General features: G+C 45.4%; 1 protein-coding gene across 1 annotated transcript in view; it reads left to right on the top strand.

Moving 5' to 3' along the window:
- Window positions 1-18552, top strand: part of ACAN (aggrecan) — a 46932-nt gene that overhangs the window by 5307 nt on the left and 23073 nt on the right. The window contains exons 2-5 of the mRNA XM_033516980.1: window positions 15980-16056; window positions 16585-16956; window positions 17614-17788; window positions 18311-18438. Coding sequence (XP_033372871.1) covers window positions 15987-16056; window positions 16585-16956; window positions 17614-17788; window positions 18311-18438 — 745 coding nt within the window. The 5' untranslated portion in view covers window positions 15980-15986. The remainder of the gene's footprint in view (window positions 1-15979; window positions 16057-16584; window positions 16957-17613; window positions 17789-18310; window positions 18439-18552) is intronic.

Here is an 18552-nt window from a genome sequence, read left to right as displayed (position 1 = left end):
CAGATTCAGTAGTTTTGTTGGCATAAATCTACTGACTGCAGAAGATTGTTCCATCTTAGCAGTCCTGCGGTAGAGCAGCTGTAGATTTTAGTATAATTAACATTACATCATCTGTACCACAGTTTCAAGGTTGAAATAATCATGTAGGTTACATATTGGAAATTACAGAATGGCTTTCATATAAATGATTAACTGTCACTGTTACTTACCCCAAAAAAAATAGTTTCTCTGGTGTTTGGTGTATAAATAATAGCCTGTACCTCTATAGTGCTCAGCTTCAAAGTAATACTTCAGTGCTCTACCACAACAAACACCCTCCCATTCTGTAATAACCGGTCTGCAAATGATGTCTTTTCCTCTGCTGTAAATTATACCATGCAGTTACTTCCACTGCTGCTATTGCATTCGGTCTGGTTAGTAAATAATACTCTTTCCCTACCATTGTATCTGGGGTTTAAATAATAACCTGTCCTCATACAGTAACTGGCATGTAAGCATCACCCTCATCCTGCCTGGCACTTTGGAGTGCACAGAACATCCTGCTGCTGCAGAACAAATTGTAGCTTTCCTGTCCATAGTATTTGCCCTCTAAATCTTGCTCTGCTGTTTTGTATAACACTTATTGTATAAATAATACCCTGCTGCCTTGTAGTAATTGATATGTAAGCGATCCCATCAGGCTGCAGGGTTTTTACTCTGCTGATATAGCCTACTACACAGCACTGTGCAGAGGGGAAACTGGGCTCCCAGCTTAGCCTTTCACCACTGATACTTGGGCCTTCTCTCAAAAACCAGGGTGGTCAGTGGCCACAGAGCTAATGCTACCCTGCAGCCATCGCTGTGTGTCAGCAGGAAAAGGGATCACCACTTTGCTCAGCCAGCTAGCCCATGGCCCTTCCTCGTGTCTTTCAAGACTAGGAGCCACTTTTCCAGAGTCAGGACAAAATCCTTGTGCCCCCATAATTCCCAGATTCCCAGTAGTTTGTCTCCTGAAAAAAAAAACCCTTGATGCTACTTACAGCAGAGATCACCTGCCAGTCCTGTTGTGTGGCTTCCTGCCAGATACAGGAGACATGAAAGTATTCAGCACCACCAATAATGTTGAGATGTGTTTAGCAGAGGACAGAAGGGTCTTCACTGCACAGCTCTGAGCTTGTCCAGTACTTTGAAATCCTCCTGACCAACCCCAGCATGCCCTTGATCCCCTCTGCAGTGCTGTACCCATTTCATCTGTAAAATCGTTCGTGTGTTGGCATGGAGATAGGCACACACGCCTTCCTTTGTACCCAGCAGCACATGAAGGTGTTTTGGACCATTTTGGCCATTCTTTTTTTCATATCCAGGTAGAAGTGTGGGTTACAGACATGAAGAACTCAGGGTCAACCAAGATCTTCATTTGAGCTCACCTCCAATGCTGTGCTTCCCTCTCACTGGCACATGCAGCACTCCTGAATTGCCTCACCCAGGCACCATCACCCCTCTGAGAAATACGGCTTCAAGTTCAGTGTGGGCTATGAAGCCTTCCTGAGAAATAAGTTCTTGAGTGAGCTGGCCTCTGGTGAATATCACCCTGCCCTTTTTCAGCTTTTAAATCCACACAGGATACCTCACTTCTGCTCTTGTTTCACTCATTTGCATACAGTTGCCATTGGCCTCCTACGTGGATATGCACATCGAACTGACAGAAACACATGTACTTTAGGAATGTTATGCTCAGCCCTTTCTTTCCCAGATGCTAAGGTTCTCCACTCCTCCTGCATATTCCATGGCATCTCATTTGTTCAGGTATTGATGGAGAAAGGGTGTTTTAGCAACTTCAGAACCACAGTCTAGCAGGAAAGACAAGAAGGTTGGGGTTTTTTATACTTGAAATGGAAACTTTCTCACGCTGCAGTCTCAGATTAACACTGAAGCTTTACTCATTTCTCCATTATGTGTATTGGCAAAAGTGAAGATAAATACATTGGTTGGCACCTTCTCTTCAATCCTGGCACAGTTCATTTCCAGTTTCTTCTATTCTCCAACTGGTTTGCCTCTGTTCTGTAATGTCAAGTGCAGCTGACTGGTTTTCTGTAAATCTGCATGCAGTACCTCACTCATCAGAGATGTCTCTCTCTTCTGTGCTGTTGGATATAACTAAACAATAATACCACTAAACTAGCTGGGTACAAGGGTCATTAGATGCTCAGAGAGATGAATGGATTTATCTCCTTTATAAAATCAAGTCTTTTCCAGAAGCCGCTTTAGGGATTCAAAGCCAGTTTTACAGCAGAGTACCCAAAGACAGAGAGAAGCAGTTCTTCAAATTCCATTATGTGCCTTGCTCATCCATTTCCATCTCTAAATTCTGACATATTTGGCACAATTTTGCAGACCATCAGAGTTTTACAACACAGTTCTGACATTCCCAGAAATCTCAGGGCATCTCATGAGGGAGCACTATACCCTTTGCTATAGTGCCAAACCTTGTACTCAAGACCCTTGAAAGTACCATATAAAAGCAATTTGTTAAATTTGTTAATGACCAGTGGGTCTGGTGTCTCTTGCTTTCCAAAATACTTGCTTTTAGTTTTCATTCCCTTTTGCAGGGTCTTTATGGTGGGAAGGAGATGCACCGAGTCATGCAGAGAGCAAGCACAGGGCTCACAGCCCGAGGGGTGAGGATGTCCAGCACAGAGTTTGTACATTCCCAGTGCCCACAGGAGGCTCAGGGGACTCCAGATATTGGCTGGACAAGGCTGGAGTCTCTATGGACCAAATCTATGGGGCCAAAAGGAATATCACTATAGGCTCTCACCTTCCTATTATGCTTTCATTGAAAATCATTAACTGAAAGCAGGACTCATTCAACCATGTTTGCAGGAATGCTCATCCTAAATGCCAGAGAATATTTTTGGTTTGAACATTGAGCTGGCAGCTATTTTTCTGATCATGTCTCCTGCTGTGTGGTTTATTTCAGTGGTGCATCAATGGCCACTAATGCTGTGGTGGCTCTTCAGCTGCAGCTGTGGAATTTCCGTGATCTGCAGGCTGCTGTGTGACAGTGCCCAGATGTTATGTATGATTTCATCCAATTCTCACACTGGGTGTAAAGGCCATAGAGCATTTTCCTTGATATGTTGTCTTAAGGAAACTATTCTCCCGTCTGAAAGCAAAAGAATGAAAGTTCTCTGTGCCAGCTTGAGAGGATTTAGACACCCTTTTGAAGACCCTCTCTTTCTTTTCAGGACTGGCAGTTACCTGTCTAGACTAGGTTTTAATAGAAGAATTTGGGATTAATGTTCCCAACCTCAGAGGTAAATGGCATCTTTACTACTGATTCCAGTGGTAACTGGATCTGGCCACCAGAAAATTTACCTGCCCATCTTATTGGAAGAATGACAAGATAGGTTAAAATAAATCATAATTATTACTTGCCTTTGAATTGGTCTTTCACACCAATAGTACAAAACAAATTTACTTTTATACAGTTTCCCTTAGTATTGTTGCATATTAGAGTTAAAATACCAGCATAACATGCTCCAGGGTCCATGTTAAAGCCTACATCTCCCCCATCAATGCTGGACCATATTTGCAGATTTTAAACACTCTGCTAGGCAGTTATTCTCCCTACAAGGGGATCTGTGTTGGTGCCTTTCTGTTCCTCAAAATGTGGGCACTGTTGCTTTTAAGGTGTTCCACATGTCTTTGGAAAACATTTTCTGTTGCCCTTACCAAACACTGGAGAACATTTTGGAGCCCTCCCTCAGCCACATCTCATACAGAGGAATTTATTTACCTCTCAGAAAACTTGTTTTTCCCATCTGTTTGCTGTTTGGGTTTCCTCCATACCTCACTTTCTCTTTTTGAAGGTATGACATACGGACTTTGCTTAGCAAACTGTAAATTTAGGCATAGCAGCAGCAGCTCTCCAAATGTCTGTGGCTTGTGTTAAGGTTACATTTCTTTCCCTTCACAGTCTACACCTTACAGAATAATTTTATACTTCATGTAAGAGCCTTGCTTTTATTCAGAATTCCCGTGGGCTCCCCAAATTCACATTTAGGCTCCCTAGGCTTGGCCAGCAGTACCTTTCTAGATTCCAAGATCTCAGGCAGAGATTATCATCTGCCTGTGCTGGGGCTCTTCAGTGGAGCCCAGAGATGTGAGCTGTAATGAAAAGATTATTGATATTCATTCACTGACCCAAAACTGAAACCCATTTTGGAGAGGGTAATTGTCTTCCTCGTGCTCTCTCATTCAATGTCACATCCACAGTTTTCTCCTAAGTTACACCATACCTAAACCCATTTATAAGATTTGTAAGATTAAAGGGTCTCTATATACAAAATATACATTCAGGTCACAGAGTTTGGCTGTATTTCCAGTGCACTGTCTCTGTTCTTTAGGGTAGTTTCACCATGTTTTTGAAGGGAGCAGACCTTTCAGTGTGGGCAGAATTTCAAGAAGACACTAAGACCTCCTATGGAAAAAAAAAAGAAAAAGGCTGTGATTGAGTTTTGGACTGAGCAATGGGTCCCATATGATTAAAATTTTATCCTTTTATTTTTGTTGCTTTTTTTGGGAAGTGTTTTGTTTCAAGGATTTTCTTGGTGAAGTTTTGGCCTGAGCCAAGATAAGAATCTCAAGACAAGGAACTGAAACTCTTCTGCCACTTATTCTCTCTCTTATGATGAGGAGTTCCATTATCTTTCCTCCTGGGTGGTGAATACATCACCCAGAGAACAACATCCACTGCAGGGAGGGGTCAGGGGCTGAGAAAGGACAATTTCTTAGGCATCTCTTCCATCACCTTGCTCCTTTCTTTCTGGCTCCTTTGCCAGTCTCATAAAATAGGACTTAAAGCTTTTGAGGTCTCTGATGGATGGTTCTTCTCTGTGGCAGCCCCAAAATAAGCTTGTTTGGCTGTGAACCATTTTGTTGTTATCTTCTTTCTTGTCATGGCTTGTTCTCTGCTGTACAATTTGGCTTCATTCTAAAGCATCATTATAGTAGAAAAAACACAAGAGAGAGATTTATTTTCTGCCTGGAGTCCCTGTTGGTTTCTTCCCAAGAAGAAAAGGACAGTCTGAACCAAAGGCAGGAATTACTGTTTGGACAAAGTGACCTGACAAGTGAATAGGAGCAGTGGATGAGTGTCCGTGCCCAATGGAAGTGCCCCTGGCATGGAGAGCTGACCATCCCTCGCTGTTCCCTGCACAGTGAAATCCCCTTGGAATGACTGGTGCAGGACAGGACAGTTGACTTCACTCTGTTCCCCCAAAAGGAATGGAGGAGTCCTAAATTAAACAGGGAACTTATTGACTGAGCCAGTTAAATTAAGTTAAATACACACTGTGTATCTTAGTAAAGAGTGAAGAGAGCACTGCACAGCAGTCTGGTCTCCTGGCACAGGAAAATTTGAGCACACAAAAAAGGAACTGTACAGGGATGCAGTGCTTTGGAGATGCTCAGAAGTCTGGAGCACTTCTTTGGAGACTGGGAGAGCTGAGAGTGTCCAGCCTGGAGAAGAGAAGGCTCCAGGGAGACCTTAGAGCACCTTCCAGTACCTAAAGGGGCTACAAGAGAGCTGGAGAGGGACTTGGGACAGGAACACATAGTGACAGAACAAGGAGGAATGGACTCAAACTGACAGAGGGCAGTTTAGATGAGACATTCAGAAGAAATCTTTTCCTGTGAGGGTGGTGAGACACCAGTACAGGTTGCCCAGAGAAGCTGTGGGTGCCCCATTGCTGGAGGTGTTCATGGCCTGGTTGGACAGGGACTTGGGCAACCTGGTCTAGTGAAAGTTGTCCCTGTCCACAGCAGAGAGGCTGGCACTGGATGATCTTTAACACCCCATCAAGCCCAAACCACTCTGTGATTCTGTGACTACCAGGTGCCATGGGACGGCAGTGGCTGGGGGAGTGACTGGCGATGAATGTAAAGGGAAAACATGAAAGAAGAGATTATCTGGTGAGGTTTTAACAGGGCCTTAAGCCATCCACACACTTCCAGGAAAGGCCCTGGTTTGTACAGCCAGACAGCAGCCCCGGGCACGGCCCCTGCTCCGCACCCTCCGGCTGCTTGGCTCCATCCCTGGACGGGACCAAGAGGCAGCGCTTTGTCCATGGGCCACGAAATCTTTCACCACTGCTAAAGCTGTCAAGAGGGGGACAAAGTGGTCTGGGAGAGCTGGTCAAGGAGGAAATGAGAGGAGACAGCAAACCATTCTCCTGCTGTCATGCATGAGGCAGTTTCAGGGGGTGCAATGCCCAGCCATTGATTAAGTTTTCCTAGAACCAGAGATGGGAGTGAAAAGCTGCTTCTCTTCCTTAATCCTTCCTGTACCATTCAACCTCCTAGAGAAATACAAGCTGGCATGGCTGTTTTGTGCTCAATTTAGTTGTCAGAGGTTTGCTGGCAGAGGAAATGGAGAAGTAGGAGAGTCTTGTTCAACACAGCCAAGGCAGCAAAACCCTCATTTATAGTCTGAATGTGAAGCTTGTGGTCTCTTTACACTGTGTGCCCCCTCCATAAGATGGAAGGCAAAGTAAGCCCAATACCTTCAGAAGTGAGAGTGATCATATCATTCCCAGACAACAGACCACTTTGCTGAAAACCCACCCCAATGCTCTGGTAAAGAGCCTTCTTTTGACACCAGAGTCCGTCAGATCCTTCAGCAGCAGTGGCAAAACTCACTCTTGCATTGTGGTTGGGGGTTCATGTTGCTGCCAGAGAAATGATCTGAAGTCCCAGTGAGCAGAGGCTGAGAGGAAAAGATCTTTCACTCCTAGGACTTCCTCTGCTTGCCCTGCTCAAAGAGAGTGTGTGAACATTTAATATGCATGTGCCTTTCTAAGGAGTCACAAATACTTCGAGGATCTGGATACAGGAGAAAATAGTAATCCTTTTATTCTCCAATGAAAATGCCAGTGATCTGCTCAGTAAGAAAAGATTGTTCCCATCTTCTGGAGTTATGAAGGAAAAAAAGATACGCCAAGAAATTGGTATATTTCAAAAGCTGCAGACTATTTATGGCAAATAGTAACAGTCTCTTGGAGCACTGGCATTATGTCCTGAACAGCACATAGCAGGATGGCTCCCCTCTGTCAGCCAGTAACCAGAAAACCCCAGGCCCACTCCCATGCCATTTGCCCTTTTGTCTTCCAGGTCATCCCAAAGGGAGGATCAGTTTGAGATTCCACCTTCCTATAAAAACTAAACTGTTCATGTCTTGAATTTATGAGACAGGAAATCTGCTTGGGAGGAAAACTGGGGCTGAAACAGCCTCATTTAAGTAAATCTAAGCACAGTGTTTACACAATGTCTGGAATTAATGCAGAGAAAACTTTCAGGTGCCAACTTTGGAAAGAGAAAATGGGGAGCAAAAAGAGGCAGATACTGAGACTGTGATGAAGCTGGAAGCTCTTCCTCCAAGTTGGATGAAAGGTTGCTTTTACTGCTGCTAAGCACCAGTAACACACTGTACTCACCAAGGCAGGGCCCAGATAGCATATGATTGCTCACCTATCTCTTCTGTGTCCAAGATGTGACACTATGAGGGGGTTTAATATCACCAGCTGTGTGTATTCCCAGCATGGACAGCCTCACCAGAGGTCATGGTGGAGTCTGATGTGAGCAGCACATCAGTAGAAAGTGTCCTTAGCAAGAGGCTGCTGCAGTTTTGTACCTTGTGAGAGGTGCCCTTTGCCATGAAGGGACAGGAATGCAATGTGGCCATGTGGTCACAACATGTCATTAGTGTGATCCAGTGTGTAGAGAGACCCTCCAGCCACACACATGCTCCTGAGGCTCTCATCTTGAGTCTCCTTAGGTTGTAGTTATCCCAAGCTAGAGTGGTGTTTTCTGTCTACCTGGAAAAATCGTTGTGAAGTTGGCAGGAACCAGCTTTGCAATGTTTCTTCCAGTGCCACCCAGTGCCCTGTTAGGTGAACTTCCACATGGTATTTCTTAGGAGCTTTCAAGGTGATTTTGAGCAGCAGAGCATTAAAAATTACCAGATCTGGGCAGCAATGAGCAGAGTCTGTGAAGATTTAGGTCTCCATGCCTACAGCCTCTCTAATAAAACATGGTTTCAAACACTTTATTACTTTCTGAAAAGCCTTCTGAAGGGCTGAGCTGGGTCAGAGCAGAAGGGTTGTCCATGAACTCTTTAAGGTCTGTTCCAAGCCAAACCATTCCATGGATTTTTGGAATCTTCTGCCGGCGTAGAAACGCTGCAGAGATTTACTGTTCTGCAGTCACGTTCACATCTTCCTCTGCAGACAGAGGGGGATGAGGATTTTTTATTGTGAAGGCTACATCTTTGCACAAATGAGGTTTCAGCCTTCTCCTGAAACAAGTGAGAAGTCAAATTCTGCACCAGGGAAAATCTCCAGTGCAGCCTGTGCATCATCCACACACTCCAGCAGAGCAACAGGACATCTTGTGGTGAGGCCAAGTGGAAGCTGCCACTCAGATGAGCTTTACCTGTCCCACACAAGCTCCCACAGAGGATTTGCCAGGTGCCTCAATCTATTCTTTCTCCTCCCCCATACTTTGGTAGCTTGGATCCTAGGTGCCCAGAAACAAGAGTGTGGTAGTTTGTCATTTCTGTGGTTTTGTGGTTTTCATGGAATTGATAGTGAGCCAGTGCATTTGGATGGAGAAAGTTGTCAGTTGAAGGACTTGTTATTGACTTCCTTGGATCGTGGCCCAAGCTGCCATCTTCACATCTCACATCTGGGGAGGATCTGGTTTCTCTTGTGTTGCTCCCCATGTCTGGGGGAGTTTCACTTAAGGCTGACAGCAGCTCCAGAAAAAAATGTGTGCAGGATATAAGGAGACTTCATGAAGTGCATAATCACCCACTAATTTCTAAAAATTGGTGTCTAACAGTGCTCCAGGCTCCCTTGGTAGCTGACAGAAAAGACTGAACCCCTATTTAAAGGTTCTCAGCTGAGACACCTATTTTATAAGGAGATTAACTGCACTTTAGAAGTTTCAGTTCCTCCTCTTGGACTAGAGAGGATTTTGAGTTTCAACCAGTCTCAAAGGCTCATTGTTCCCTTGAATTCAGAGGCTCCAGTGCCTGTTTGAGGGTAGCTCTGGCTTTCCATATCAAGCAGACACTTAGAGCCATGGCATCCCAGGGCTTGGTGCTGATCCTATACCTTGCCTGGAAGGCTCCAGCTGTCATCTGCTTGCCATAGAGGGTATTTTGCAACTTCTCTGTCCTTGAAAGATAGAAAAATTACCATGGTGGGTGTTGCTAGTGGCAGACAGTTCTGGTTTTCCTGCAAGAGGGGTAGTTTTGGAATGGCTGGTGGTATGGGCTTCTGCTGTCCTCGAGCCTGTGTGTTTAACTTGTAGCTGAAATCAATGAGATATAATCTAAAACCAGTGTAAATCAGGGGAAGATGAGAGCTGTTCTGTGGCAGATATCAGAAGAGAGATAAATGCTTGGGAAACCTTTGTGTTCAGTAGGAGTTTTGTTCCAGCCCATCTGTCTGAGCTTGGATCACTAACTGGACTCTTTAGCTTTTGTTAAGATTTCCTCTGGCATCTTGCTCATTGAAACCATGAGCCTACAACCATGAGCATTTTGGCTTTTCCTGCAGTGTGTGAGCAATATAATCAGATAAACATTCAGACTGTGACAGACTGCAGCTGTTTTATTGGAAGAGAAGTCATAAAGACACTCCAAAAGGTAGAGCATAGCACCAATTTTGGGTGTCTGTGTCAGAGGACAGAGAGGAGCTCTGGAGCTCTTGTCATGGCTGAAGGCACCCTGGTACCATCACCAGAGCATCAACAGAGCTGTGTCTGACCATGTCCACACCTGCAGTGGCAAGGGGTGCTTGAGGACAGGAGCCAGCTGAGGCTTGAGATGAAACCTCACATTATCCCTAATCTTCAATAAATGTTCTCAGCTTTGTGCACTTAAAATGCCTCGGTGCCACCAGTTTGCCATCCCCTGGAGCAATCCAGGCAGACAGTGCTGCAGGGCTGTCAGGACTGGATCCCTCAATGACAGAACATCTGAGCAGTTGCTGCCATGTCTCTTTCTGACTGGGAAAATAAAACCAAACAACTTTATTGTTGCAGGGATGGTTTCAGAAATTGAGCAGGCAGGAGCAGCATCCAAGCTGCTCTGCACGTAAAGACCTTACAGAATGGTTAGGAAGCCAGACAGAATGGAATATTTCTCCTATTTTCTTTACAGCTGAAAAAACATGAAAAATTACAGGAGTGCATTTATTGCCATGTTTCTCTTCCAACATTGTGCCTTATTTAAAAAGAGAAGAAGATGAAGAAAAAGAAATAAAACTGGTTTTGTCCACCCCACTCACTTCACCCACCCCCCTTCCTTCCCTCCCATTTCCTGGACCTGGCTGAGGGTTTTAACTGAAAAAACCCTGAGTCCAGCACAGAGGGTGAGAACACAGAGGGACAATAAAGTGTTTGTTTGTAGAGATCACAGAGGAACAGCCTGTAGGCTCACAGAGGAGAGGAGAAGCCAAAGCCAAAGGACATAGGATGTGCTCTCCTGATGCCCCTGCTGGGTGATGGGATCTCCTCAGATCTCATCAAACCCCTGGTCTCAAGTGCTGGTGCCTGAAAATAATAATGCTGAGATAAGGCTGGATGGAGGAGACCACATGTCCTAGAGAAAATGAGGTCTATTCCTTGATGGGGAATAAACTGGGGATAGAAAACCAGCTGAAGAAAGAGAAACCAAGGCTAAATAAACAGAGCTGAACTTAACTCTTGCTCAGGAGCCTCTTTATATCCATAATTTTAGAGGAAATATTGTCTTTGGACATGCCTTTATGTTCAAGCATATCTTCTAGTAGTGACTGACATTTTATTAGCTGCCAGAAGCAAAATATAAGTGTACTAAAGGTTTTCCAAAACTGAGAAAGAAGGAAGCTTAAAACAACCCATCTGCCCCTATTAAAACAAAAGAAAAAAAAGGACAACAATTGCAGCAAGGGTGATTAACATGGTCTGAGCAAGCAAAGGCAACAGGAAAAACTGCAGATGGGACTCAGTTAAAATAGACTAGAACAGAAAATGCTTTCCAGCAAACAAACATCTTTGGCTGTGCTGCAAACAAGCCATCTGGCTATTTTCCACTGTACAGTCTGACTGTGTAGGTACTTTGTTGAACTTCTACTGTACTGACTTTTCCTTTTCTTGCTCCCTGTACATTCTTCTGCCCTTTGAAAAGCTGGGGATGTGGTTGGAGGAGCAAGGGATTAAACCTGTCTGCACATAGGTACACACTTCCTTCCACACACACCTAGATTCTCAAATAACATATTTATATGCAGCCAGTTTAGGACACTGCACACAACCTGATACAGAAGCACAGTCTTAGGAGTAAAATAGAGTAGCAATAAACTTCAGTGAAAGGGACAGTTGTTCTCCGGGGTGGGGAGCTCCTGAGCATACCAGCAATTCCCAACCCTCTCCTTTTCAGAAAGGCAAAAGTCTTTTCCTGAATTCTTCCTGGCCCAGGCTGAATTGGAGAGGTCCTTGTTTCTGTCTTGGGCAGAGATTGTAGGATGGCTGGAATTTTTGTGGCAGCTTGGTTGGGTTCTTGTTGCTCCAGGCTGCTGGGTACCCCACACAGGGACAGTCATCCTGGTGCACAGGCACAGCAGTGACCTTGTGTAACTCATCCTGCCTCCTCCTCTCTTCTCACCACAAAATCTGCCTGCTCCAGCTGCTCTCTCAGAAAGTGCAAATGGAGTTTTGCAGGAGAGCAATCTGCAGGGATGGGAGGTGTTTTTGTAGCACGGACCTGACAGAAAGCACAGTGTGATCATTGCTGCCTGTCTGGAAGGCTCTGTGCTGAAGAACTGCCCCTCACAGTGCTCCCCACTATAGTCTGGACAAATTCCTCTTTTCAGCTCCACTGAAGTGTGTGCAGAACTTCTCTTCAGGGTGACTTCTGCCAGAAGAGAAAGACCCTGCAACTGAACTGGAGTTTGCCAGCAGTGATCTGGTAGCTGCTGTGGGTGTAGGAGATCCCCTTTTTCCAGTAGCCAGAATGTCTCAATGATTTTCAAAGTAATCAAAGGAGGTTATGACCAGAGTCCTGTTATTTATGACACATATGGTAGGGGCATTGACTGTATTCCCAGTGTTTCCAAGGCCCACTTCTCTCCTCAGCCATTCAGCTACAGCTGGGGGACAACCAGTAAGATCCTGAGCAGGGGATGCTCCTGCCACTGCTTAGCCTGCTCCAGGCTGTACCATGCCTTTACTCAGTCTTGCAGCTCAGCCACTTATCCTTGAGCACTTTTCCTCTGTGCCAGATCCCATCTCAGTGAGTACACACTGATACTCCCTGCACTGAACTGCACCTTCCTGCACCTTGGGCACAGCCCACTCAGCCTGAACCTACAGCCCTGTAAGAGGCAGCATCCACACTTGAGCTAGCCACCGTTCCTTGTCAAGACAGACCAGGTCCCCACCATCCGTGCTATCCGTGTCTGCTCACACAGACCTCCCTCTTTACTCACTTGCCTCCAGAACTGCTTCTTCAAGCAGCTGTTTACTCATCAGGATGTGCCTGGACATCCCACTAGAGACACCACAGAGGAGAGGCATTGCAGCACGGAACCACTGCTGTAACAACGGGACATTGATCAAAGGCATTCCCAGCACAGTGAATCCCAACCAGAGCTGTGTGCAGACTCAGGGTTGGATCTCCTTGGCATGCTTCAGGGGAATGAAAAATGAAGATCAACATTGCAAACAGCACCCTGAGGAGTAGGTTGGGTTTCTTACTGGCAGGGACTCAACACTTTCGCGGAAAACACCCAAAACATTGTTATTCTGATTTGTTAACCACTGCTCACAAGAAAAGTCCATTTCCTCTGGGCTTCTGTGGGACAGGAGGAGGTTAGGTTTTTCCTCCATAGCTAAACCAAACTGCAAAGACACCACTGGTCCCAGCTGTTGTCATATGAGGCTGTTTTTCCTTGTGGAAGATCAGCATAAAGCTTGAATAAGTCTAAGAGTACAGGAGTTTGTCTTAGCTTTAGGGACAAAGGAAATTTCTTCTGTTTAGGGCATTCTATTCTGTGATGTCTACCTGATGGGCAGATGAACCTGCCTTCCTCTTATCCACTGCCAATGTACACAGAAATATCAACTCAGAATAATACCAGTTTGCTGCGGCCACAGACCCTATAAGTCTTTTCAGCAGTCAATTGTTGTTATATCTAAACATCTCTGTCTCCTTGCCCTAGGATATTTCTATTCTTTAGTAGGTAAGCCAGGTCTAAAGCTGCCTGCCTCTCTTGGCAGAGTTTATCTCATGATACTCAGGGCTATTCAACTTACCTGGCAAAATGCAAGTCAGTGGAAAGGCACCTCATCTAAGCAATCTGGAGAAGCAAGTTTTTATTTAATATTTTACTAGTGATAAGGAGTGTGTCCTCTACCCAAACCCCTTCTGCACTGCAGGATCCACCTTGACAGAAACTCCATCACTTCCTTTGGTACCAGTTTCAGTGATCCATCACCCACTGTGCAGGATGTAGGCTTTGTTTCCCATTGGAGTTTATTCAGCATATGTCTCCCAGCTATTAGTTCTGGTCATGAGTTTCTTCTAGATTAAAGAGCCCTTTAGCACCAGCAGCCTCTGCTTGAAACAGTATTTGTGCACAGTTGTCAATTTCTCTGTTTTTCTTCTTTTATTTGTTACAATAATTAGATTCAAACTTCCTACTTTCTAGTCTTCCCCCATACAGCATTCTGTCCAGCCCTCAAAACCTTGCTAGTGGATATTTCTTCACCACCTTTTTCTGATATCTTCATGACAGTCCAGAGGTGTGCGAAGTATTCCCATTATTCACATCTAATGCACAGAGAGGAATTCTTTTTTGGTTTACTGTTGGATAATAGCAGTAGCTCTCCTGAGTGACTTCTTTCTAGGACTCAACATCCCATTGCCAGCCATGCATGTCTTGTAAAATTTTATATTTTATTCTATTAAAATACTATTTTATATTTGATTCTATTAAAATTTTAATTTTAAAATTAAAAAGTCTATATGGAAACCCATTGGATCTAATGCCACCCCCAGTAGATGCCCATTAGAAATATTTCTCTCAAGGTCCCTCAGATGGATCCCATTAGGAACCCACCAGCCTGGACCTAAGCCATTTTAATGGATGTACTGCTGACATTACACATCTTCATATCACAGAACCCTGAAAAATTCAAACCTTATCAAAATCTAATTACATTGTGCTGCAGCCATGCAGGCAGCTTTATCAAACAAGCTTCGAATCATGCTAAATAATAAAAGGCTGGAAGCACCTGTTTTATACACAAGTGCCTTAACTAAGATTAGTATTATTAGTATTATTAGTATTCTTCAGTGTTTAATGAACTGCACTCTGTATCAGATTTTCCATTATTTTGCCTGGAGTTTATGTCAATCAAACTAGCATGTATTTATGAGGCTCATCATTGTGTATCTTGGCTGACTGTGGACCCAGTGCTTCAGTGCTTGGGTTTGTAATACATTGTGCAGACATCACCCCTCACCAGAGAGACAACCAAACACATGAACAGCTCCCAGAGGTCTCTCTGAGGTTAGCACTTACCTGAAATTTTAATCCCATGCACAGCAGCAAATGGGATACCTCCATTTGATCTTGTTCAGCCCTACAGCTGCAAACTGAAGTCGCCACACTCCTCTGCCAATGTGTTCCATCCCGGTTCTCTCCTATTTTCTGCCAGCAGAGCTGTCTCTATTCACTAAGGATAAGGTTTTGTGGAGTGTCAGATTCAAATGAATGAGTGCATCGAGGTCAGTTTTTTCATAAGTGAAAGGTTAATGCTGAGCTGTACAGGATGGGGTTTATTTTTGACCTTTTCTTGTGCCAGTGAGGATATGTAATGCAGTTTTCTACAAGTCCAATAGGCATATACCTGGAATGTTACCTGTCAGCTGAAGTCATCTGGGATCTTTCTAGATCACAGGAGTGAAGCAGCCAATATTTGGACCTCAAAGGAAACACCAGTGATTCAGTAGGTGTGGTCCTTCCTTCTGAGTCAGGGCTGAAATGTGATGCCAAACTGTGCTGGGTTGGCAGAGGACCTGTTTTTAATTTGAAATATTGAAACCAACTTGAGTCTTTGTGGCAATTTAACATGACATGATATTATACTGGATGGTAATCCATTTAGGATTAAATTAGCTGGCCTCCCTATATTGCTTCTGTCACTCAATGTCAGCAGGATGATCCTTTCTTTTCCTGAAGCCTTCAGAAGAAGCAGGTTGCTCTGACTAATTTGGAGGTCCCAAGAAGATATTTTTAGGGTGGATTCAAGATGCCCAGAACTACATCCTGTGGATTTCTTGTATTAGTTCTGGATCAATTTGCTCTTGAGTATCTCACTGGCTGTCAGTGCAGGAATGTTGGACAAAAGAGTTGCGACATTTGAATTTTCCATCATGCAGAGGGGAAATTTCCCTTCAGAGCATTTTAAGGAGTACAAAATTCTTCCAACCATCTGGCCTGAGAGCCAGTGCTGGCTTGATCTGGGATGCCCAGTGAAGGACAGCTCCTGTTCTGAGACAAAGGCTTAGTGGATGTGATGATCCCTTTTGAGTAAACATGTAAAAGGTATGTTGTGAAGACCTGTTGTAAAATTGCCTTTCTGCTGCATAGGTAAGACTGAATCACAAGAGAGAGAGTGGGAAAGCAGTATTTTAAGTGATGTATAATAGCACTTCACACTGTTGTACATAGCAGAGCATCTTATTTGTCTCATGCACTTATTTCCCTAAGCAAGAGGCACTTTGAGGCAGAATCCTTCCCCAAGGACAGGCTTTCCCTGCTGGTGTGAGGAGCGTAGGAGGCTTTAGGGGCAGCTGAAAGCTTTGCACTGCCCCACAGCAGCATCCACAGCACTCAGCTCCCTGTGAACATACACAAATCCTTTCTCCCTGTGTTGTTTCTTGCAGGTAAATTATGACCACTTTACTATTAGTGTTTGTGTGTTTGCAAGTCATCACCGCAGCCGACTGTGTGGAGCTCTCAGGTACGTGTCCAGGGCATGGCAAAGCAGGGCTGAGCCATGTGCTGCACTCTGGTCCCTCCCCAAGGATGGGCAGCCCACAGAAATAAGTGTGCCCGAGATCTGCTCTGTGCACACACGAGGCTCCTCCTCTGTTGTGATGGCTGCTGTGCCACAGCCTCTCACTGCTCTGGTGCTTGGGAAGCCAGGGAGATAGCTGCAGATTTGTGGGGAAACTAAGAGAATTTCAGCATTTCCCTTTTGAAGCATTATCAGGTGTGAACTCATAGTGTGAGCAGCTATGAGCAGAGCTATGCTGCAGCAGAGCCTTTTGTTCCCTCCATTCCCATATCCAGCCCTGGTTCAAATCTCAAAAGCAGCCATGATCATTGCCATAACTTCCCTTTCTAGACTGGACCAAAAAGGTTATGTCTGAATATGTGGGTACAGGTGTGCACAGCAGATATGGGCACTGGAACATATGGAAACTCGGGACATTCTTGCACTACATGTGTTACTGACATAACCATTGCTCTGTTTGGGAACTGGCAGACAGTAGTGATGGCCTGGAAGTCAAGATACCTGAGCAGTCTCCCCTGCGTGTTATCCTGGGAAGCTCCCTGAACATCCCGTGTTACTTCAACATCCCAGAGGAGCAGGACACCAGTGTCATGCTGACCCCCCGCATCAAATGGAGCAAGCTCTCCAATGGCACTGAAGTTGTCTTGCTGGTGGCCACGGGTGGGAAGATCCGGCTCAACAGCGAGTACAGGGAGGTGATCTCCTTGCCCAACTACCCCGCCATCCCCACCGACGCCACGCTGGAGATCAAGGCGCTGAGATCCAACCACACTGGGATTTATCGCTGCGAAGTGATGTACGGGATCGAGGACAGACAAGACACAATAGAGGTCCTGGTGAAAGGTGAGATCCTGCCCTTGCTCTTTTCTCTCATGTCTTGCTGCTTGGCCTGGGCAGAAGGGAGGAAGAAGAAGCACACAGGCAGAGAATGCAGTATTCTTCTCACAGGAATAAGCCCTTTCTCTCAGGTCACAGATAAGGTGATGGGTGGAGAAACCACGGGGCAAGCATTTATTTTAGCAGGCTAGGACCAGACTAAACAAACCAGTAAAATGACTCATGGCAGAATATGGCAAGAAAGCGACTCTTCTGGCAAAAGGTGAGTTACAGAAACAGCAAGACCACATCCTTGGCAGGAGGTGGTACTGGACACACTGGGCTGTTGCTCAAGCGGGTAAAGCTGGAATGGGGCCCTTATCAGACCTTTAATTTTTTCCAAACATTTTAGGAGATGGGATGCCCTCATCTGGAGAATTGGGCTGTTCTGGAAGAAAACTTCCATTGCCATATTGCAAAGACTCTCCTAGTAATAGGTGGATAAAATAAGAAAAGTTTTGTACACTCCTTCTCTTCTTTGTGGTTTTTGCTTTCTGTATAAGACAGGGAGACAGCTTCCACTGCAGGATTGTACAGGATGAGGTTTAATTTTGCCTTTTTCTTGTCCCTTCTCTGGAAGGTAAGGGGCTGGTGATTGTGAGTGATGCCCATTGTCTTTTCCAGGCATTGTTTTCCACTACAGAGCAATCTCCACAAGGTACACCCTGAACTTTGAGAAGGCAAAGCAGGCCTGTATCCAGAACAGTGCTGTCATTGCTACCCCTGAGCAGCTGCAGGCTGCCTACGAGGATGGGTACGAGCAGTGTGATGCTGGCTGGCTGGCTGACCAGACTGTCAGGTGAGAAGGGGAAGGGAAAGCCACAGCAGCATCGTTAGGGAAGGACTCCTGTAGTGAAGCCACCAACTGAAAATGGTTGCTAAATCACAGCTGTTGTAACTGCTGGTGTGCAGAGGGGGCTGGTGGATTGCAAGCCATTCTCTGCTGGAGGGGAATCTCTAGCAGGAAGGCAGAGTGACCACTGTCCTCCTTGGCTGGTGATGACAACTGAGTGGACAATGGCTTCATCCTGATCTTCCATCTTCCCTGAACAAAACCAGTGCTCTGCCAAGATACACCAAGTTGCCTCACCCAGACTGAGCTGTGCATCCCTTGCTGGGAAGGCAACTTGTCCTGATGTCTTTGGTCAGTGATCCAAGGGCCGTCAGAGTGAGGGCAGGACAGCAGATCCTCCTTTCCCTTCCCCATAACCTGGGAAAATCCATAAATCACCACACTGGGCAGTGCTCTGCAGCTCCCTCCCAGCCTTCTGTGGCTGCCAGGGCCCTGCCCTCCACTCCTGATCCACAATCTCTCCCTCAGGTACCCCATCCACTGGCCCCGGGAGCGCTGCTATGGCGACAAGGATGAATTTCCAGGAGTGAGGACCTACGGTGTCCGTGAGCCAGATGAAACCTATGATGTTTACTGCTATGCAGAGCAAATGCAAGGTGATTTGGGGGTTTTATTGTTATTAGACGCAGAAGCAGTCAAAGCCCTGATCATGCCTAGACTGGATAAGAGCAAATAGAGAAAAGACAGGTTAAAGCTGGAAAAGCACGTAC

This window comes from Parus major, chromosome 10, assembly GCF_001522545.3.
Source record: "Parus major isolate Abel chromosome 10, Parus_major1.1, whole genome shotgun sequence".
Taxonomy (NCBI): domain Eukaryota; kingdom Metazoa; phylum Chordata; class Aves; order Passeriformes; family Paridae; genus Parus; species Parus major.
This window is presented reverse-complemented; position numbering and strand designations above follow the sequence as displayed.